This window comes from Podarcis melisellensis, assembly GCF_964234715.1.
Source record: "Podarcis melisellensis genome assembly, chromosome: 2".
Lineage (NCBI taxonomy): Eukaryota > Metazoa > Chordata > Lepidosauria > Squamata > Lacertidae > Podarcis > Podarcis melisellensis.
Window position 1 is genome coordinate 68,345,144 of NC_138529.1, and position 22,731 is coordinate 68,367,874.

Sequence of the window (22,731 nt, forward strand, 5' to 3'; positions counted from 1 at the left end):
GGCCAGAAGATTGGAGAAGATCAGTCTACATCCCAATCCCAAAGAAGGGCAGTGCCAAAGAATGCTCCAACTACCGCACAATTGCACTCATTTCACACGCTAGCAAGGTTATGCTTAAAATTCTACAAGGAAGGCTCAAGCAGTATGTGGACCGAGAACTCCCAGAAGTGCAAGCTGGATTTAGAAGAGGCAGAGGAACCAGAGACCAAATTGCAAACATGCGCTGGATTATGGAGAAAGCTAGAGAGTTCCAGAAAGACATCTACTTCTGCTTCATTGACTATGCAAAAGCCTTTGACTGTGTCGACCACGGCAAACTATGGCAAGTTCTTAAAGAAATGGGAGTGCCAGATCACCTCATCTGTCTCCTGAGAAATCTCTATGTGGGACAAGAAGCTACAGTTAGAACTGGATATGGAACAACTGATTGGTTCAAAATTGGGAAAGGAGTACGACAAGGCTGTATTTTGTCTCCCTGCTTATTTAACTTATATGCAGAATTCATCATGCGAAAGGCCGGGCTGGAGGAATCCCTAGCCGGAATTAAGATTGCCGGAAGAAATATCAACAACCTCAGATATGCAGATGACACAACCTTGATGGCAGAAAGTGAGGAGGAAATAAAGAACCTTTTAATGAGGGTGAAAGAGGAGAGCGCAAAATATGGTCTGAAGCTCAACATCAAAAAAACGAAGATCATGGCCACTGGTCCCATCACCTCCTGGCAAATAGAAGGGGAAGAAATGGAGGTAGTGAGAGATTTTACTTTCTTGGGCTCAATGATCACTGCAGATGGTGACAGCAGCCACGAAATTAAAAGACGCCTGCTTCTTGGGAGAAGGGCAATGACAGGCCTAGACAGCATCTTGAGAAGTAGAGACATCACCTTGCCAACAAAGGTTCGTATAGTTAAAGCTATGGTTTTCCCAGTAGTGATGTATGGAAGTGAGAGCTGGACCATAAAGAAGGCTGATCGCCGAAGAATTGATGCTTTTGAATTATGGTGCTGGAGGAGACTCTTGAGAGTCCCATGGACTGCAAGAAGATCAAACCTCTCCATACTGAAGGAAATCAACCCTGAGTGCTCACTGGAAGGACAGATTGTGAAGCTGAGGCTCCAGTACTTTGGCCACCTCATGAGAAGAGAAGACTCCCTGGAGAAGACCCTGATGTTGGGAAAGATGGAGGGCACAAGGAGAAGGGGGCGACAGAGGACGAGATGGTTGGATAGTGTTTTCGAGGTTACCAGCATGAGTTTGACCAAACTGCGGGAGGCAGTGGAGGACAGAGGTGCCTGGCGTTCTCTGGTCCATGGGGTCACGAAGAGTCGGACACGACTAAACAACAACAACAACAAAGCTGTTCTGGGTTAAGAGGGTGTCTGTATACAAGTGTGGGCCTGCCATCCAAAGACTGTGAGAAGAAAGTGTGCTATAGATCATGATGTATTTGATTGTTTTTAACTGGGAGCTGAAAGTGACAAATGGTGATCTGTAGTTTTCTCTTCTAGATATGCAGTATAGTAGAATATTCCTGTGTACCAGTTTTGTTTATCTCTTTTTTTCATTGCATTGCATGGGTGTTGGATTCCAAGGAATGTCTGGTGAAAATTTGAAAGTCGCAATTCTCTTGTCTGAGTCTGTGAACAAATGCAATTGTAGAGCTTGGCTGTAGCCATGTGGATTCTTTTGTGGTGTGTTCTGAGTGGAAGCTAGTAGCTTTCCTATATAAACTGGTGATTAGATGTCCATCATGGCCTATTCTATACTCTACACACACCTATAGATGTGTGTTACTTGCCCAAGTACAGTATGGCCCTCTGCAGTTTCTCTTACAGTTGTAATAGGAGTCTAATGTAGCAGAACAATGTGTGTGTGGCACTTGTTTCATTACTCCTGCCCACTTGAGGTTATTTTAAAACTTTTATCTGCTTCTAAGAAAAGTTCCTGGTAATGTCATATATAGCATAATTGAGCTACTTAAAGAAAATGTTGCTGGTCAGTGTGGCTTTGTCCACCTTATTCCCTTCGAACCACAGTGCTTTCCTTTCACATAGCTGTGAACAGAACCAATTTAAAGCAGTAGTGCTGCTCAGTTGCAGAATCTTCAGTGCATTTGAAGAGTTCACTCCATAGGACAGGCATATAACACAGATTACCAAACAGAAGTCACTAGGTAGCAAAAACCAGAACATTAAAATTGGAATTAATGTACTTGATGTGGTTAAATCTATTCACCTTGGATTAAATGCACCCTAATGACATCTAAAGGAAATATTAGTATCTCTCTTTTAGGATACTGTAGTAGTTCTGAATGCTTCATGCAAAGCAGTGTGCAAGACTTATTTGCTAAAAATACTTTTCTTCACCTCTTTGAAAAGCAGTAGGGTTCATATATTGGGACCACTTCCTTTCATGCATGCAGTGTACATATGATAGCAGCAGAATAATCTTAGACCACAGAGGAGGAACAGTGGCAGGTAGTGTGAAGAGCTTTCAAATAGTTATATTTATTTATTTGAGTTAATTTAACTGAGACTAAGAATAAATGAACTGGAGGAGAGCCTCAAAACATGTTGTCACAATAAAGAAATGCCTTAAGTTTCAAGAGATGAGGAATTTTGAAGTAGCTATACTATGTACAACTCAAATCCACTTGGCCAACTTCAAAACAGCCCTTTGCTAAAGATAATGTCTATGTAAAAAGGAAGGCGTAAGTACCAAACTATGAGCAATTATGCAGCTTTACTTCCTTGCACAATCTTTCTGTTAAACCAGAACTGTCTGAAGTACTGCGTGTTTTTCACTTCAGAACATTCATTATCTTGTGTCCTTCCCTTTGGTCTACTTGATTACATACCTGAAATGTGATTAGCAAGACTAATATTTGCATAGTAACCTTGGTCCTAAAGCATCCCAGGGAGTCAGAGTAAAACTTCCAGTTTGCAGAACTTATGGTCCAAAGGTCTTGCATATTTTGGTGCTGTGGAGTATCGAGGAAAGGAATTTAGATTAAGGAGGGATTTGGGGTGAAAAGACTCTTCAAGGTTGGTTCTTAACCTCTGGGAGAAATGTGTTCCTGTTAAGAGATGAAATTGGTTCAAGAAAATCTATCTCTCTGAGGAGTATTGGCATTACTGGCAGGGGGTGAAGGTTACACAAAGGCCTTCTGGGGCTTTCTCCCCTTGTATGCATTTTTTTTAAAAAAAATAATTATTAAAGATTTTATTGGGTTATAAAAATACGTGCATTGTCTCTATTTGCAGCCCTTATATGTATCTTGAAATGTTGGTAGTAAATCTCATATGGGTAGAAATGTAACGGCTTAGAGCAGTTTTTGAATGAAGGCTTTAATATGATTTTTTTTCCTGCTGTGGGATTGATGACTTGTATAATATGCATTATCTGGCCTTACAAAATGGTGTAAGTTTTTACATAATTTTGGAAGCTGCTTTATTATCATTATTATTTATTCTGCTTATATCCCACCCTTTATCAACAGCTCCCAGGGTGGTGTACAGCATTAATAACACATTTTATGGCCCAGCGATAATAAAAACATAATAAAAAGCATAATAACAGTCAGCATAATAATAAAACTAATCATAATAACAGTCAACTGACCTGGCTCCCCCCACAAAAAAGCTTTAACAGGCCATTCAGTGGCTAAAGGCCTGGCTAAAGAAGAATGCTTTTGCCTGGTGCCTAATGTAATGATGGCACCAGGTGAGCTTCTCTGGGGAGAGCATTCCACAGTCGGGGGGTCACTCTGAACCCATCAAGGAGGAGGGACACAGAGAATGGCATCAGATGACAAACACAGGGTCCAGGTCACTTTGTATGAGAGGCGGTCCTTAAGGTATTGAGGGGCTTTCGGGGCTTCCCTTAACTTATTTGGTCTTGGAGGCCAATGTTTTGTTCTGTTTGCAGTTTGCAGTTGTTGTATGAAGATTTATGCATTCTGTCACAAGCAGTTGCTGTTTGCAGTTGGTGTTATTGTTCATAAAGACTAATGTTATGTGCTCTAATGTGGTTCTGGCCAACAGCAACAAAGCACTCCTGGATCATATTTTTCCAATTAAAGTAAGCACATTTTGATAAATGGAGCCTGTAGGTGTTTTGCTCCCAAATCCAGGTGGGCAGCACATTATGTAAACACACGAGCTGGTGGAAAGGCAGTGCTTGTATTGCCAAGTGTTAAGTTTTTTTGTTTTTCAAAGAGCCATGGAGCACTGAAGTGACCGGCTTTCTTTGATGTTTGGACCTTGAATAAAGGTACACTTTGTTTGTTTTAGATTATTTTCCTGTTCATTTCAGAATCTTTAGTGCCGCAATGTATAAAGGACTAGGTGCCTGATTTGCAAGGCAGCTTTGCTGATCTTGTAGTAAGTAGTTCGTCCAAAGGAACCATTAACACGTTCAGTATTTGCTCCCTCCGATAACAAACTCATGTTGTGAGTGCTGTCATAAATGGCGTCAAAACAGAGCCACTCACAAATAAGAGGCAGCTATTGACATGCTCTGGGGAACCATGAGGACCAGAAGGAAAGAAGAATAGTATGCCTTGCTTAAATTCCTTTACAGCTATAGTATATTGGAGAAGGGCCTGGCTGGCTGGCTGGCTGGCTGGCTTGGTAGGAATCCTGAACAGAGACACTCCTAGTAGGAGGTGTTTCAACTGGGCCTGGGTGATGTATAGCGGCTTCACCCAGCAGCATATCGCAAGTGAAACTAACTCTGCTTCTGAGTCCCTCTGCTACCAGTGCCACTTTCAACATTGAGCCGCGATATACTGCCGGGTGAAGCCACCATTGTCCTGCCCCTTATACTGCAGAGAGAGGAGCAAGCTGTATCACTGGGCCCGATACAACTTGTTCCTCCCTCGACTTCTTTAAACTTCTTCTGCCCTAGCTCTCTCAGCTGTGGAGTGGGGGCCGTTTAATGCTCAGCTGAGCCATGCAAAGAAGCTCTGAGGTCCCTCTGACTAGACAAAGTCAAATCCAGTTATATTCTATAAGTATATTTTTTCACTGCTCTAACCCATTACTCTTCAAAAGAAGTCAGTGGCTTAAGCGTAATTCCCAGATTCTCCATCCAGGTAGCTTTTAAGACTGGGCCTGCTCATTTCAATGTACATAATTACTCATTTGTTTCCAAGATAGATGCATCAAATGGCATAGGTGTGGGGAAAAGGCCCCTCCCTCCCTCCCTCCCTGCACCTGTAAAGAAGCCTTCACAGCTGTTTGAAGACGCTGGTGGCTTGAAGGGGGAAGTTGGGTAGCTGAAATTTCTGCCCCACCCACAAAATGGAGTCTTTCCATATTAGCATATGGTGCAGTTGCCACACAGTGGGGGTGGAGCTTCTGCCCAAAGCAAAAGACAACATTAATGCATTGGGTGTGCATTTGCACTAATGTGGCTGAAGCTACCTCCAGAGTTGCTGTCTTTTAGCCTCATAGACTGCACACAATGACACCGTGATGCTCCTTCCTGTGTTGTCTCCCCTTCCTCCACACTCCAGACAGAAATTACTACTGCCCCAAGGCTACCAAAATGTAGTAAGAAGCACATTCATGCATTCAAATATTGTCTAAGCTCAGACACTTTATTGTGCATTGGAATGCACACATGAAATGTTAACCCGCAGATCAGTATTCTTCCAAATTGGGCCAGAACTTGTTCTGACACAATCCTTAGCGCATGGGAGGAATGTTCCCATTCACTAGAGAAGGTGTGCCTAACTGGGAGTTCTTGTAATCACATCATCAGTTTGGTTCTTCAGCTTTAAGGAAGCCTTCTATTACTCATTGACCTTGAAGATCTTTCCTTTAATGGTTTTATCAGAGCAAATGCTAGTCTAGTTTATTATTTACGTATTGTCTGAGCAGTTCTGGGCCTGTGCTTTTTACAAGTGTACATGGAGCAAAGTGTTCGTATAAACTATAAAGACATTGCTCGTCAGTGTAGATTCTTTTTAGCTGGTGAAAGACAAGCTTGCATGATGTGTCAACGCCCAGCAAAGCTATTACATTTGATACTTTCCCCTATTAAAAGCAGTAGTATTGAAAATGTCTGCTACCTAATGAAAAGGTCGTCTGTGTACAGCATATAAATATGGATAAAGGACCCCATTTATCTCTGTGTTGCAACTTCTGAAATTGGAAAATATATTTGAAATTTTTGCAATACAAAAGTGAGAAGCGTGGAGGCGGGGGGATCTCATATCAAGAGGGGATTCCAGTCAGAGAACGTGTGGGTAGAGATATGCCACCTGCCTAATAAGGAATACAGAGCAAATGTCTTCACGCAGGATGGAATTCTGTTGCTCTTCTGCAGGAAGTTTCATGTACCCGGATGTGTTTAGGCATTTTGTCTCTGGTCCATACAGCAGGAAGTCTATTTTGCAAATAATTCTTGCAGCATGCACACCTCTCAGAATATATAGACACAATTCTCCCAAGCAACATGGTGTTTGTATGGAATTTCCTACACAGAAGCAATGTCTGGGTAGCAGTGACCTATGTAAAACAGCTGTCATCTTTAGATTACTTGTTTGTAACATTCCAACTTGGGGCTAGGAAAACTGTAGTGTGGAGTTGAGCTCAAAGTAGCGGAACTAAATGTCCATGCAACATCTTCCACTAATGGCTCTTAAGTTCTGATAATTAAAGTGCAAACTTACTACTGTTTCCTTGAAATATTGCCCCGCTCTATGATGATACATCGTTTGATTTCTTCCTTTGTTCACATACTTTTATGACTCAGTAAAGATAGAGGGTATGGGGAGTGAATGACCTGGAAACATTTAATGCTGCGGCACTGCTGAAGCCAGGAAGTTATAAACTGTTGCAGAAAATTGGATGGGAGGGCCCTGGGAGCTCCATGTAAAAGCGGAAAATCATGAAGACATTGTGGGTGTGGGAGGGTCAACAAAAGCCTTGACAGAAAGATTGAACTGGACTGGGGCAGAAGCTGGATAATTTTGAAAGTAGAGGGAGAGTGCTTTGGGCAGTTGGGTTTCAAGCTTCTGAAAGGCTTCATGCACTAGCCAGATGACAGAACCTTAGTCAAAGGGTCATCATGAAGTTTGTCTTCACCTGCTCATTGACTCTGTGTGTGTTTCTCTTACAGGTACCAAGACTAGCAACAATGAATCTGGTGTGAAGGATTGGTGGCTGCACGGCTCTGTTTAGCTTGCTGGGCCCTGGATCTCTTTTCTGGCTACAACGGAGTACTTGGCACGTGCTGAGAGAATGACTCTTGGATTTATACAGCTGTCCCCAATACTGGGGAGGACTTTGCTAGTGCTGATGGTGACTACTACTGTTAAGTGCCATTGGCCTAGTGAGGCCTCAGAAGTTGTACGGGACTGGGAAAACCAGTTAGAGGCCTCCATGCATTCGGTGCTTTCGGATCTCCGAGAGAATGTGCCAGCGGTGGTGGGGATTCCTGACAGCTCTGCTGTAGTGGGTCGTTCCTTCAGAGTCACCATCCCAACAGAACTAATAGCTTCTAATGACGAAATTATCCAGGTGAGAACTTGGGGCTGTAATATCTTCTGCCGTGTATTTACTTCTATCTTACTAGTCTTTGTCTTCTCTCTCTCCTCAATGGGTTTGCTTAGAAATTGACTTTTACATCCAAATGCCACAGAGACTAAGATCAGGATAAGTATCTACTATACTATTTTGTCTAACATGATCCTATTTTGAAATCTGGGTTGACTTTTCATGGAATTTGAAACTTAATGCTAGGGGAAGAGAACTTGTCATAAACACGCATAATCACTTTCCTAGGCATAAAATTTTTGCATTCCTTTTCTGACTTTGGTAGGAACAGGCATCCATGATGTACTTTCCTGGCCTTAGGATGCTACAGAGCCTGCCAGACCCAGCTTTAATTTATTAGTTGTATTATAATTATTGATATTTTTTATTAACATTTTATTTTTAAATGTAATCTTATTGTTTATTTATGAATCACTTTCCATGAGACACCCCAAAGCAATTTGCAATATAATAAAAACATGTGCAAAACACACACACACACACACACACACACACACACACAAACAACTTTAAAACAATTATTTTTATAAAGACAGTTTAAAAAGCAACAGCACATACAGTGGTACCTTGGTTTGCAACCGCTTTGGATTACAACCGTTTTGGATTACAACCGTGTCAAACTTGGAAGTGCGTGTCCCTTTTTTGGATTACAATACATTTTTTGGGGGGGGAGGCCCCATTGGCGAAAACATGCCTTGGGTTACAACCTGTTTTGGTTTACAACCGGACCTACAGAACAGATAGTGGTTGTAAACCAAGGTACCACTGTATATCAAACCAATTCAACTGGCATGCAGGAATCTCAACCAATTCATACATGATAGATGGACATTCAATCCCTGCTTAAAAACTTCTAAAACTTTGCATGCTATGTGAGGCTTTGTACACCCATACCAGCACCTTGAACTTAGCCTAGTAGATAACTGGCAGGCTGTGTAATTCTTTCAGCACCAACATAATATTCTGCCCTGGTCAGCAGTCAAGCCATTCTGCACCAACTGCAGCTTCTAAGACAGTCTATCTATCAGTCAAACCTGATAAAAGGCACTGTTAACCATCCAGGTCACCTGGGCCTCTAGCAATAGAGAGACATCCAGACTATAAACCTGCTCCTTCTGTATAGCCCCATTCAAAGCAAGCAATTAATCAGTTATCCAGACTTGGAACTGCTCTCACACAGTGCCTCCATCTTGAGTCAGTTTAGTGGCCCTCCCCTAGCCCACCACTGAGTCCAGGGCTTGCATGGCCTGTCACAATTCAAATGTTACAGACAAATAATGTATCATTTCTCCAACTGGAGAGGTAGCTGTGGTAGTGATGTGAAACTTGCTGTTCTGGGGGAAGGTGTTGCAGTGCCCAAAGAGATAAATTCTGCCACTAGTCAGCCAGCCTAACCAACAGCTTTTCAACCAAAAAGTTGAGGCTGTATTAGAAAGAACCTAGAATCATTTATGGGATACAAGACCTGTAAATAATCAGGAAGTACTTGCTGACTTTGCACTCCTTCCTGCCCCTTCTTCCTTGTTTTTAGTTAAGGAACCACTTTTTTATTTCTACTTAAAAATATATATATAAATGCAATAAAAGCAGTGAAAGAGCCACAAAACAGCACAGGAAAAAAATTGAATACAGCAAACACAAAAATTAACCACAGCAATTTGTACCAGAATGGGAGCAACAATTTATTGCCCAAAAGCATTCCCGAAAGGGAGGTTTGGACCATCTTGTCACTTGCTTGTCTTTGTGCTGAAAGACCCTGTGTCTTTGAGTGGAGGACGGAAACAAGGCATATATGAGTAATTGACTGCACTGGGATTGTGGAGAGTATGCAGAAAGTGTTAGTTACAGGGTTAGTCAAAGATGTAGAGTCCCCCTTGCTGGAACCTCTCAAACAGATAATTCAGAGGTGATCATAACTTTTTTTGTGTCCTGTGCTTTAAAAAAGGTTCTTGGCATGTAGTCAACTGTCTGGTTGCCAGGCCTCAACATGGGCTGGCAAAAAGAGATATCATTCATACCCATGCTCATTCTTTTGTATCTTGAAAGACGTGTAGCTTAGTTACTGAGGCTTCATTCTCAGTTTTTCTGCAAGTTTTTGTGCAAGAACTGCTTTGCTATCCTGTGCTGAAACTAGTGCTTTGCTAGCAACATTGTTGGCATGGTACATTCATAGAAAGCCAGATGGGTGTTGCCTTACACAGCTTGAAGGTCAAGAGAAAGTGACAGGTACTGATAACTGAAAGTAAGGGGCAAGAATCTGCTTGTAATCTGTTAAGTAGTTCCCAAACTGTAAAAGCAGTTGTAGTCCTGCTTCCCTTTTAGGATATTTAGTTTTAATCACTAAGATGCTCAGAGATCTTAAGATGCAACTTATTTTAGTGTGTTAAGCTTGGACAACCTCAGAGGATTCACAAGACCCACAGAACTACAGGCTGAATTTCAGTGCAGGATAAAGGCAGCCTGACATCTTCTCAAAAGAAGAAATCGTATCCTGCCCAAACTTGCTATGCTGACTGTGCTAAACGGCCAATCTATGCTTAGAAACATGCGGAATTATTTTATTCACCTTGCTTTATGCAGCATCTATAGGATTTAAAAACCAGGAGGACTAATAACAGTTATGGCCTGTAATCTGCATAATACAGGCTATTGAAATTTACTCAGTAACTGAATTAGTAATCAGCATAATCTGCTCTTCTATTTTACAAAAGACTGCTTTTCACTTAAAATCACAGGGTTAAAAAAAAACCCAACTACTTCCATTTTTGGTTAATCAGCGCCATGCCCAAGTTTATGCCTTATTTTGCAGTCTTATTTCTGACATCTGTGACCTGATATGTGCCTCACTTACCGTATTTTTCTCTCTATAAGATGCACCTAGTTTTTGGAGGAGGAAAACAAGGGGGGGAATTCTGAACCCCAAAAGCCAGAACAGCAAGAGGGATCTGGCTTCTGGGATAGCCTCTTGCTGTCCTGGCTTCTGGGATAGCCGCACACAGCCTCTCCCGGGCAGTGGGAGGAAGGCTCCCCCAAGAGCCGCGCTCCCTTTAAAGAGTATGCAGAGCATGTGTGCAGCTCTTGGGGGCTTTTCCCCGAGGAGGGGAAAGGCTCCACAGGGCTCTTTAAAGGGAGCGCTGAGCAGAGCCTCCCGCCTGCATTCGCTCCATAAGACGCACACACATTTCCCCTTACTTTTTAGGAGGGGAAAAGTGCATCTTATAGAGTGAAAAATACGGTAGATTAGCTCTTTAGTGCCCGAACACTTTGAATGCATGAATATACTTAATCCCCACAGCCTTATGACATCTAAACCTTTTGGGAAGTTCTGACATGTTGAGCTCTCCACACTTTTCTGGGATAGTATTTTCAGTGTTTTTTAGACATGTGAACCTTCAAATTGGATTTGTTACCTTAGATCTGTAAGCAAATACACAGAAATTACTTGCCCATAACAATTTCTTGTAGCCTCTTTGCCCCATCCATGTGGTATTAATTGTATTCTACCAGAATACAATACCAGAGGTATGAAAGGAAGAGAAAATAATCAGCACTTCTCTTTGCTTTGCAAAAGCTTCTCTCTGTCACCCGAAAGAGAGTCTTACTAACTGCAGGTCTGATAAATGTCTGTTTTCAAGCCTGCATTGTTTTGCCATCAAGGTCACAATGCCATTTTTAAATAGTTTCTTCTACTCTACATGAGCTTTAAGAACTGTGTTAGTCTTCTTGCCAAAAGGGTGCAGGGTAATACTTAAGGGACCAACAATAATTAGCAAATAATTACTCTACCTTTTTCTCTGGTCACACTGCTGAGTAAAATCTCAACAATTATTCTGCAGAGAAAAGTAGGTTCCTACTAAACAGAAGAGGCAATTATTGGGTATGTTGGTGGTGATCACTTTTGTTGAACACTCTTAAATGGAATCCCCCCTCCCCCCCAAAAAAACATGCTCAGGAATAGATAAACATTTGGCAGCAGGTGTTTCTGTAGCAATCGAATGAAGGACCAATCTGGATCTGCCTTGGAAGCTACACTAGTTAGGTTCTGTGACCTCCAACAAAATGGAAGTATGGGAAAGTATTTCCTTTGGAGATGGAATCTCCTTCCTTTCAACCTCTCTGCAGTGCTGTACATACACATAACTGATGCACAGATGGTGCCATGTCAGTGAATTGTCAAGAGCAAAACCAAATCCACTTAATCTTTGGTTAATTGTTGACTCCATTTAAATGGTGTTTTCTGTGACTGACGGACTAGTTGGCAATAAAGCTATGCAAAGCTGCTTTGCTTGCGCGGTCTGGAGACTTCTTTTCACAAGTCCAATAACTATCACCATCTGCTGGAGAGGCTTTTATTTAACAGGTTTATTCTTATCGGATATTAAGGAGATTTCGTCCCACAAACAGGATCTGAGCAGTTTTGTTCGGAGAAACCAAACAGGCTCATTATCAGCTGTGAGTGGGGTCACATGGGCAGGGCTCTGTCCCTATTAATGCAATAGCTGCACTGTGAGAGACATTCTTCTGAGGCATTTGGATGTAGCAAGGAGTTGCCATCTATGCTGCGTTTTTCTCTCCTGGCCTTCTGTTAAGCAGATTAACACATGGATTTCTAACTGAACATGAACTCAAGATTAGGGTCAATGTGGTGCAAAGAGCACTTTCCGTGAAAGCTTCGAGCTAATGCAGTGGGAGCACTTGGCAGGCTGCCTGCTAACTAATGGGTTGAGAATTGTGCATGCCTGGGTTTGTGGGAACCTAATGCTGTTTGCCGTACGTAGTTTCAGTAACACCTGTGGACTCCCAGGATATAAAGGGATTGTCACAGAGGCGTGTACTAAGAGACTCAAAGAAGATCTTGTCCAGTTTTTCACTGGTGCAGTCATGTATGCCTCCCATTGTGACGGATTTTGGCCTTTTAGCTTCCAACAGTGGGTTCCACACTTGGAAGATATGACTCAGTCTAATTACAAACAAACTTTTCACACTGACAGTCCCTTGTCTCTTGACGTTGCCGCTCCTGAATAGTGTCCTCTAGCATTAATTTTAAAGAAGGAGAAGATAACCAGTAAGTAATTGTATACATGGTCTGCGTGGCTTGGATGAAGGTCACTAGCAGAAGTTTTAATCCTCCTGCCAATTCAGCCATCAGGATATCTGCTGGCTGGGGAAATAGCAGCAAGTGGTGATTAGTTGAGAGTCCAAAGCATCAATATGCGCCTAGCATCTGGTGCAAATGTTGTATCATAGATTCTTTTTCCTTTGGCCTTTTGCTTGCAAAAAGGTCATGTGTGGAGAAGTGCCCTCTTTCAAAATTTGGCATTCTGCCCTGGACAGTGAGCAACAAAACGGAGAGCAGGATTCAGGCAACAGGTCCCTTGTTCAAGCACCCTGCTAGACTCTAGATTAAACGAAATGTTTTCAGACCGGCAGCATTTCATTGGACAGTCAATGTTTTGCAGTGACCACCCAGTGAAATTACTGGCATGCCCTCTTGTCATATGAGAGAGGAAATGAGTTGTCCTCTGAATAGTTCCTTTATAATAAATATGGGCACATCTGGAAATGGAAGGCGTTACACTGGGAGTGGCAGAATGGTATTAGATGGAGCAGCTGTTCAGAACTTTGCTGAGTTTTGAACAATGTGATCTCATAGAGAAGTTGTTTATTACAGACACCAAAGACAAATGTCACTTCAAATTCGGGTCATTTCCACATCTTTAAAATGGATCTTGCCGGGGTATGGTTAAATGTCTGGTATGCATAGTGGAAATATTCTAATTGCCCACTGATTATTCAGTGTTTCCATTTTCTCCAGATGAATAGACTGAATGTTTTGAAACAAGAAATTAAAAAATGTGCCTTGAATTTAGCATCTGAAATGCAGTTCCACTGTTATACTATAACCAGGCATGTTCCTTACATTCTTTTCATTTTATCGTAACACACCTAGTTGTCAGTACTACTTAGTTAGTATTCTTGAGTGAGCCTCGTAGTTCCCTCTAGTGGTTACATTGGATGTCTAGAGGTTCAGATGCTTGACTGGTGTTCCTGGGTGGTCCCAGAAGAAGGCATACTGCAGAATGTTCACTGCATATCAAAAATAGCTTTCTCAAGGTCAGCATTTGGTTTTATGCAGCTTTTGTCCTTATTTTCCAGGATAACAATCATAGTGCATCTTTTCTTCTTAAATTTCTGACCTTTGAATCTGACTCTCTTAAAATTCATGATCAATAAAATACAGCTGTGACTAATAGGTCCCAGATGGCTTGAAGTATGTTGCATTTAGGTCTTGAACAGATGCAAGGGAATTCTAATTCAAAGTATAATAATGAATTGATCGCTACAAAATGTAGTTATGGTTTAGGTTTATTTTTATTTTAAAAAGAGAATATATAAACACATGGAGAATAGATCTCCCAATCAATATTAGAGCTTCCATATTCAAAAGTAGTTATCTGATTGCCAGATGCTTGGACAAATGGTGGATGGTTAATTGCATCATGCCCTTGGAGTGAGTATCTTAAGCATTTGGTTAGCCAGTGTTAGAAAGAGTGCTGGGCCATGTAGACTTTTGATCTTACCCAGCAAGGGAGTTCTTTTGCTCCTAAATTTAGAGTTGAAGCAATTTTCATGAGTTCTTGCAAAGTTTGCAATCTGCTTTTCATTCACTGACTATTCCTTGTTATGCTGAGAAGTCAAAACCAATATGGCTTCAGCATTCAAGCTTGTTCAGACGGTCAAATTTTCAACTGAACATTGCCTGTTTCAGTTGCCTCCATTGTTTGGGGGAAGGAGGAAACGCAGCTTGACTCTTTGCTTAGATCAGCAACCTTTTTCAGCTGTAGGCCAGTCCACCGTCTCTCAGATCATGTGGTGGGCTGGACTATATTTTTTGGGGGAAAATAAGAACAAATTCCTATGCCCCACAAATAACCCAGAGATGCATTTTAAATAAAAGCACACATTCTACTCATGTAAAAACACCAGGCAGCCCCCACAAATAACCCAGAGATGCATTTTAAATAAAAGCACATATTCTACTCATGTAAAAACACACTGATTCCCATACCATCCATGAGCCGGATCTAGAAGGCGATTGGGCCGGATCCGGGCCCCGGGCCTTAGTTTGCCTACCCATGATCTATAGGTCAATCAACATCAAAACCCAAACATTTACTGGAAATTATAAAGCATACTTAAGCAGGCTTTCAGTACATTTTCCATTTTACTGCCCATTCACTCAGTTTGAAGAGGTCCTTTTCTTTTAATGACTGAACAATTGAGTATCATCAGCAAACTTGGCCACCTCACTACATCCGTTTTTCAGCTAAATCCATTCAGGGTGAGGCATCTGCAGTCAAGACAAACAAAAATCTTCTGAAAATCTTCAGGAATTAAAAAATTATTCTGAGGGGAAACATTAAATTATAGCAGTAGTATCCAGGATACTGGGTGTGGGGCTTGTAAGTAATGGATTTCAGCTTGAATATAAGCCCCAGAGATGGAGTACAAATTAGTAAATTGGGCAGTGCACTGAAAGGAAGTAACAGATGTGTTGTGGATCCCAAAAACTGGTCAAATCCATTCTAGGAGCAAGAAGTTGGCATTGAGTTTTATAGATTGCAGGGGTGAAGGTAGTCTGTGATTAGGGTATTAATCTACTTTCAAGCATTTGTTGACACTAGGCATTACCTCATAAATAGCTTGATGGCAATTTTAGAAATCTAAATTGTTCTAAATCACTGTTGTTCCATTTGGAGTACAAATTACTTTTTTGCCATGAGTCATAGGAACATGATCATCTTCCATGAAAGCTGCTTGAGAGATGCTTGTTTGTAATAATTGGAAACAAAAGCAGGCTTTTTCTTAGCATCCAAGGAGATATTTCTGTCTTGCATAAAATGGCAGAGTTCACAGACGTGCTGATGATAGTGGGCAGGCAGCGCTGAACATGACTGCTTCTCAAACTGAATTGCTTGAGGGTTTGAAATACAGGATAGCATTAATATGTGATAACCAAAAAAGTTACTTTGGGGGTATATTTGAGTCCAAGCTCCCTAAACACTTACTGCTGCATCTACACACTGACATTCCTGCTTCTGTCTTCACATAGCCGCTCTTCTGTATCAGACCCTCCCTGCAACTGCTTCCATCTTCTGCTTTGTGGTGGCTTCAGTTGTTAAGATCTAGGAATAAGCACCTCCCAGAAGTCAAACTCCACCAGCAGCAAAGCTGTGGGGGAGTGTGAGTGTGAGTTTTCAATACACACATCTATTCAACCCTTTCCCAAGAAAATTGATCACTTTTATGAAGTAAGATGCTTGCATTCAGTAATTAATTGCATTTATTTGGGTTACATTGTACCGTTCAAGGGGCTTACCCTTTACAATAGCAAGTAGCCCACTGTTTCCTCTATTTGATTTAAGGTCTCATAGAGAGAGTGGGTGTGAGTTCAGGGTTCCGAATCACAAATAGAGCCAGCATATGTTCAGTAGGTTTCCCCTATACAGACAAGCCCCCCATTGCATGAATGTGGGGGAAGCATAGATGAGCAGGCTCAGCATCCACATCCCTACCGAACATCCCTCCATGCCGTCTTAATGGCGTGGAAGAAATAATACTTAAAGGAAGAACTAATATGTCCCTCCTATTGCTTGTTTGTTTTACTCCTAGAGTAACTTACATGGTAAAAGGTAAAGACCCCTGGATGGTTAAGTCCAGTCAAAGGTGACTGGGGTTGCGGCACTCATCTCGCTACAGGCTGTGGGAGCCGGTGTTTGTCCACAGACAGCTTTCCGGGTCATGTGGCCAGCATAACTAAACCGCTTCTGGCACAACGAAACACCATGATGGAAGCCAGAGTGCACGGAAACACCATTTGCCTATTTATCTACTTGCACTTGCGTGCTTTCAAACTGCTAGGTAGGCAGGAGCTGGGACCGAGCAACGGGAGCTCACCCCGCTGTGTGGATTTGAAATGCCAGCCTTCTGATCGGCAAGCCCAAGAGGCTCAGTGGTTTAGACGACTGCGCCACCTGCATCCCTTATATGTAGCTTACATGAAACCAATACAAACCTAGATCAATAAAAATAGTCACTTGAGGAATAAAACCAGTAAATCAGAACAAAATATATGAAAGGTTTCTTACAACGTCCCTTGCCCAGACCTTCTTAAAGTATGCACTTGGTGCCAAAAATAAAAAGGCAGCACCAAGCAAACCTCTCTTGGAAGGGCCTCCGTAACAAGGTTTGAGTGTCTCGGGTTACCACTTCCCTTACTTCACTTGGCAGGGAACATGGAGTCGGGTCGCTGAGGCATTTCTGAATAGCTCATGCTCAAGAGGATGGTCTCTGGGGATGTCTACTTTGAATTGTGCTTGGATAGGACCTGTAGCCAATGCTGCTGTTCCAAAGCTGGTATAATAGATTCCCTAAGTCTTGTTGCTTACTGTGTCTTGGGCTTTTTATGCAATCAAAAGCAGGGAGGCAGTATGCTTGTTAACAGTTGAACAAGTTCGTCTGCATGTCATTTCAGTGTGTGGCAGAAACAATGTCTTGAGGAGGAAGATGTAGGTTTGGTGACTTCACTAGACAACTGAATGGACAAAAGCGGAATGGTGACTGAGAGAGACAAAAATGCTTGGCTCTTTCTGGTGTAACTGAATAACCTGATTCTCTTGCATGGTGAATCATGCATTCTCTTGCATCTTTCAGTTAGTTCTTTGATAGCTTTCAAATATGCAAATAACACACTTTTCCAAGTCTTTTTTCTTGTTTTGAGAGGACTGTATCCTTCAAAAACAAACCCTTATTAGTTTGTGTTCAGAGCTATAAGTTTTCAGAAAAACAAAATTAGTGGTAAAAGTCCTTTCTTAAAAGTAGCCAGCTGTATAGGAGTCTTGATATGATAATCTGAGAATCATGCAATCTGCCTAGGTTTTAGTGACCTGACTCTCTGCCTTTTAGCTTCTTTTCCCTTCCTGCCTCCTTTCATCTATCCATCTGTAGTCATCTTAGGCTTGAATATCTTTCTATTCTACTAAGATAGCATGGGGAGGCAATATCACAAACACAGCCACGCACTTTTTAGTAATTCATGTAGCCACTTGTCTGTACACACCGAAGTGAGGCTTTAACCATGGAATTTCTTCTAGATTCCACTACATATTCTGGCCAATATATGCAGTATGACTAGAAAAGTGTTTCTTGGGTTTATATTTGTATGTGACATCTTAGTAAAAAATATTGTGGCTGTCAAAGCCGTAGTCTGACTGCTGGCAAAGTTTACTATGTGTGAGGATGCAATTACTGTACAGTGGTACCTCAGGTTACATACGCTTCAGGTTACACACTCCGCTAACCCAGAAATAGTGCTTCAGGTTAAGAACTTTGCTTCAGGATAAGAACAGAAATCGTGCTCCGGTGGCACAGCAGCAGCGGGAGGCCCCATTAGCTAAAGTGGTGCTTCAGGTTAAGAACAGTTTCAGGTTAAGTACAGACCTCCGGAACGAATTAAGTACTTAACCCAAGGTACCACTGTATATGGGATTTGTTTGTTTGTGGAAATAGGCATTAACAAAATAGTAGTCCCTTGACACACAGATGCATCTGAAGCACAGAGTGACAACAGGATATTGGAGTAGATGGGCGGCTGGTCTGATCCTGCAGGGCTTTTCTTAAGTTCACAGCTGCAGCATTGGCAACATATTATGGAAAAACTAACCCTGGTTTACACTTTGGCAAAATTATGGTGCTAGAAAGTTATCTTGCACTTTTCGCTATCTGAGAATTGGCTTTGTCTCCCATCTTCTTTGATTATCGGGGAAGGAGTAAAGAAAAGAAATTGAAATCTGTATATATTTAAATAGGCATAAATTGCCACTGATCTGCTACTCTTGGGGCAAGGATGAGCAGTGAAAGCCCTATTGAAAAGAGCACCAGTCTCATACATAAACAGTATCTGGTGCATATCCATACTTGGTATTCTTTTTACTTGCATTTGCCTTTTGGAGCTCAGTTTCAGATTCTGTCCAGAGTTATACATATTATAGTCATGTTTGTGTGGATGCTGCAGGGAAACGTACTGTGTGGTTGTCATAAAGGTATTAGATATTAGAATTTTGGGGTGCTTGTCTCCTTTTTGAAGTTAGAGGCCCTAATTCTATACTACATAGTATGAAATGCACTTAAAGAAGCTAGAGTTAACTTTATTTCCTGAACTCTAGTGTTAGGAAGTTCTGGAAAGCTGCTTTAGTTTTATGGGGGAAGCAACATACTGTTGCTTCATTCCTGTTTAGCATCATGTGGGAAATATTACTCATCTTTGTCCCTCAAATTTGAATACTTCTTGAAAATAGTAGTAATCAGCTGAAGCAGAAATAAGTTTGTTGTTATTTATTTATTTATTTATTTATTGGCTTTATTATTCAATTAGAAATTGAAGGTGTGTATCTGTCTTTGATCCAGTTCACATGTAACACTAGATACCTGCAAATCGTAGTTCCTTTCTTGTTCTTAACTATTGTATTGGGCTGGGTTAGTACCAAAGTGCTTCCCCCCCAAAAAAAATCATTTGCACCTCTCAAGTGATAATGTTAATACTTGGAAGCCATGGGGGATTCATTCTCCTAGTATTCAGCTTTAGTGCCCACAGGGCACTCTGCCAGCTTTCATTGGCTTTTTTGCTTCTGTTTCCTGAAGTCTGTCACAGATAAAAGGCAGAGCAGAGCTCCAGCAGCAATGGAGAGTTTCAGATCTAAGGATGTAAGCTATACACTGGGAAGACTTTGCTTCGGCAATTCACTAGTTGGCCTCACTCAAATCACTGCTGTTGACCACCACCACCACAACATGCCCTTCACCCTAAGGTCCCAAGGCAGGGTACAATTTAAAATAGAACAGTAAAACGTTTTAAGAACTTATAATTACTGAAAATACAGTAGTGTGGATAGTAGCAATAGTGGCTTACCTTTGATACCCACTGTAAAAACTAAGAAGCTTCACATATATTATTGAAATATTCAAAGTGCTGTAAAGATGCCAAGAATAAAATCTTTCTATGCAGTATCACCTCGAGACTTATCTACATGTCTGCTTATGAGTCAGGCATATCAAATTCATGTCCTTTCATCCTTCCACCTAGTTTCTAAAATGATAGCCATTTAAAATCTGTCCAGTACTGTGTCTCTTCAGTTGGCAATGTGATTTTGACAGAATTGAATACAAGCATTACCTCAGTAAGGTTTAAAGTTGCAGTCAGGAAGTGTGAAATATTCTATAAGCACTTCCACATACGGTACCTTGACAAGGTAAGAGGCTTAAATTTAAGGTGTGGCTCACACTGTCTGACAGCTGGCCTCGGCTGTCATCCTGCCAAACTGGAGTTTACTCTTGCTGAAGAACGTTAAGGTGGCAAAATTTGGGCAGTTTTGTTCTGCATTCCTTGCTTTGTTGAACTGATTCAATGACTGCAGTGAACAAAAGAGGAAGAAGGCACATGGTTGAAACGTTTCTAGAATTGGGCATACACTTTGAAATTGCTCCTTACTTAAAAATCCATGGTAAAAGTGGTTGTGAGTAATAATAATAATAATCCATTTTAAGAAATGCCTTTAAAATTATTGTTGTTGTTATTATTTTTTTAAAAAAAACATGAATCCTCAAAAGGGAGCAGTATATTCAGCACTTAGCAGATACTATCCCCTGACTGAAGATGTTCTCAGTGGGGCTGCCTTGCCGTGATATCACAGAATGTTCACAAACACTTTTAACTACTCAAGAGAAAGCTGTTAATATCAAGGACCCAAGACAGAAGGAGCTAGCATAGATAGCATTTTGCTTACTGAGATTTTTGCACCTCCAGGTGGTTGGCAGTATTTGTTGAAAAACGGGGAATGATCTGGCCGGAAGTAAACATTTTTAAACTCATGTATTTTAGCATTTGCTTAATTCTCCCATTGATGTCAGTAGGACAAAAGTGTTACACTCAGGCTGCAGGCTGCGCTGCGTTTATAGAGTAAAATGAAAATGGCTTTCTTCTGGGTAGACACATAAAGGATTGCACTGTAAGTTTTCTGAGAAAACAAACTTTTCCATTCACCTATCTGTGGTATTCTTTCTTTCTTTCTTTCTTACCTTACCTTGTTAACACACCACTTACCCAAAATAAAATCAAAACTGCTAGTCGCAATCAGCTATCTAAATTAAATCTAAACCATTATCTATTGTAGTGATTCATGCAATTTTTCTCCAAAAAAAAAGTATTTAATTGTTCCTTTTGTAAAATGTGTTTGTGTGTTGTATAATGTTGTTGATATTGAAATGTAATTGTTTCCTCAACTTTAGCTGTTCTGAGGGCTAAACAATACTTGCAATTTGCCAGAATGAGAGAGTATTTTTATAATTTAGGCTCCATTTGCATGTATCACATTAGTTAAATGTGAACCATCTTAAGGCAGATACAACTGAGTTACAGTGGTGCCTCACAAGACGAAATTAATTCGTTCTGCGAGTCTTTTCATCTTGCGCGGTTTTTCGTCTTGCGAAGCACGGTCAGTCGCAACTGCACCTCTTTAAGCGGTTTTAAGAAAAAAGGAAACAAACTCGCAAGACGTTTTCGTCTTGCGAAGCAAGCCCATAGGGAAAATCGTCTTGCGAAGCAACTCAAAAAACGAAAAACCCTTTCGTCTTGCGCGTTTTTCGTCTTGCGAGGCATTTGTCTTGCAAGGTACCACTGTACTATTATTTACATTGAATAGTTCCCCGGTAAATGACTGTACAGTCTGAAACATGTTGGGATTGGGATATCTATCTGTTATGGGAGTAGTATTTTTTTGTTCACCTATTTTTTCTGTTCACCTTTTATGTTTCCCCTTTTACTTCCTTTTTTTTTTTAAGAGGAGGAAGGTACATATGCAATGGATCCATTTTTGCTGTATGGCGGCAGAGTATAAATTTGAGTTTTGGCAAATCATGAAATTTATATGAATTCTACAGACCTTTAGAGAAACAAAAATGTCTTTGAGAGCTTAATCACAGCTGTGCACTAACTGCAGCAAAGTCATTTGGAACTGTACCTAGAAAGACCCAGATTCTACTCATGGGCTCAGAATACCTTGGAATGCAAAAAAACAAAACCCTAATAAAACAATAAAAAATACGTTGGAATGCAAAAAATCCAAACCTCAATAAAACAAGATGACCCTGTTGTTGGATACAGTTTCTAGACACCAAATCAACATTACTACTTATTTTAAAATATTATTTTAATATTGAAGGTGCACCATGCACTGTAAAGATCACAGATAGAGCAGTCATAAAATGTTTTGCTGCCTGAAATGGAACCAAAATGGTGCCGCTGCCTCCTTCTAGGCAGGATGTTTGCTGGGACTCCCTTGGTTTCAAAGCATACAGGAATTTGCACAGAAATAGATTTTATATAGTTTCCCCATCTATTTTGAAGAAGGAAAACTCAGCTTGGCATGCTATCAGATAGTTACTCTGATAACAAATGGCTATAGATAAAGCAGGATCCCAAGAAACATACAGTCTGCTAACTGATATTTTGGGTCCCATGGCTTCCCATGAAACCAACAAAAGTATACAGGTTTCATCCATGCCTCTTTTACTTCCTTCCTTCCTATCCACAACACCAAGAAACACAGGATTATAACCAAAAGCTATATAATTGAGGGGAAATGGAAGAAATGAGGAACAGGAATCAAAGAGGAGGAACTAGGTGCAGTGACCTCTAATAAGATCCTTTTTGACATATGGGAGTGCTTTTTTCTTTTTTTCCTTACATTAAGTTTCCACTTCCTAAAGTAGGCCAGAGGATTTTGAGTATACATTCATATATGTAATTGGACTCTGAGAACTAACTGCTGCCGCATGTCATGCAACAGAGTTACTTATGAGAAAGTATATAATCAAGTGTTCTGTTCCTGAATACAAAGGTCTCAGGAGACCTTAGTACACTTGAATCCTTAACTGGTGTCTTTAAGTTTCTGAAAAACTTTTTCCAGAGTGTTTCAATTATGTATATTTGAAGCAATAAAGTTGGTCTAACAGAACCACCAGCAGGAACCTTAAAAGGGGACTCTTATTTGTTCTTCCTGGCTCCTGGTGGCCCTTTGGCACAGTACGTATCTTTCCACTTTTCTAGT

General features: G+C 41.0%; 1 protein-coding gene across 2 annotated transcripts in view; it reads left to right on the top strand.

Moving 5' to 3' along the window:
• DAG1 (dystroglycan 1) overlaps positions 1-22,731 on the top strand; it is a 63,708-nt gene that overhangs the window by 35,283 nt on the left and 5,694 nt on the right. For both annotated transcript variants that reach the window (XM_081900262.1, XM_081900263.1), the window contains exon 2: positions 7,131-7,531. In XM_081900262.1, coding sequence (XP_081756388.1) covers positions 7,253-7,531 — 279 coding nt within the window. In that variant the 5' untranslated portion in view covers positions 7,131-7,252. The remainder of the gene's footprint in view (positions 1-7,130; positions 7,532-22,731) is intronic.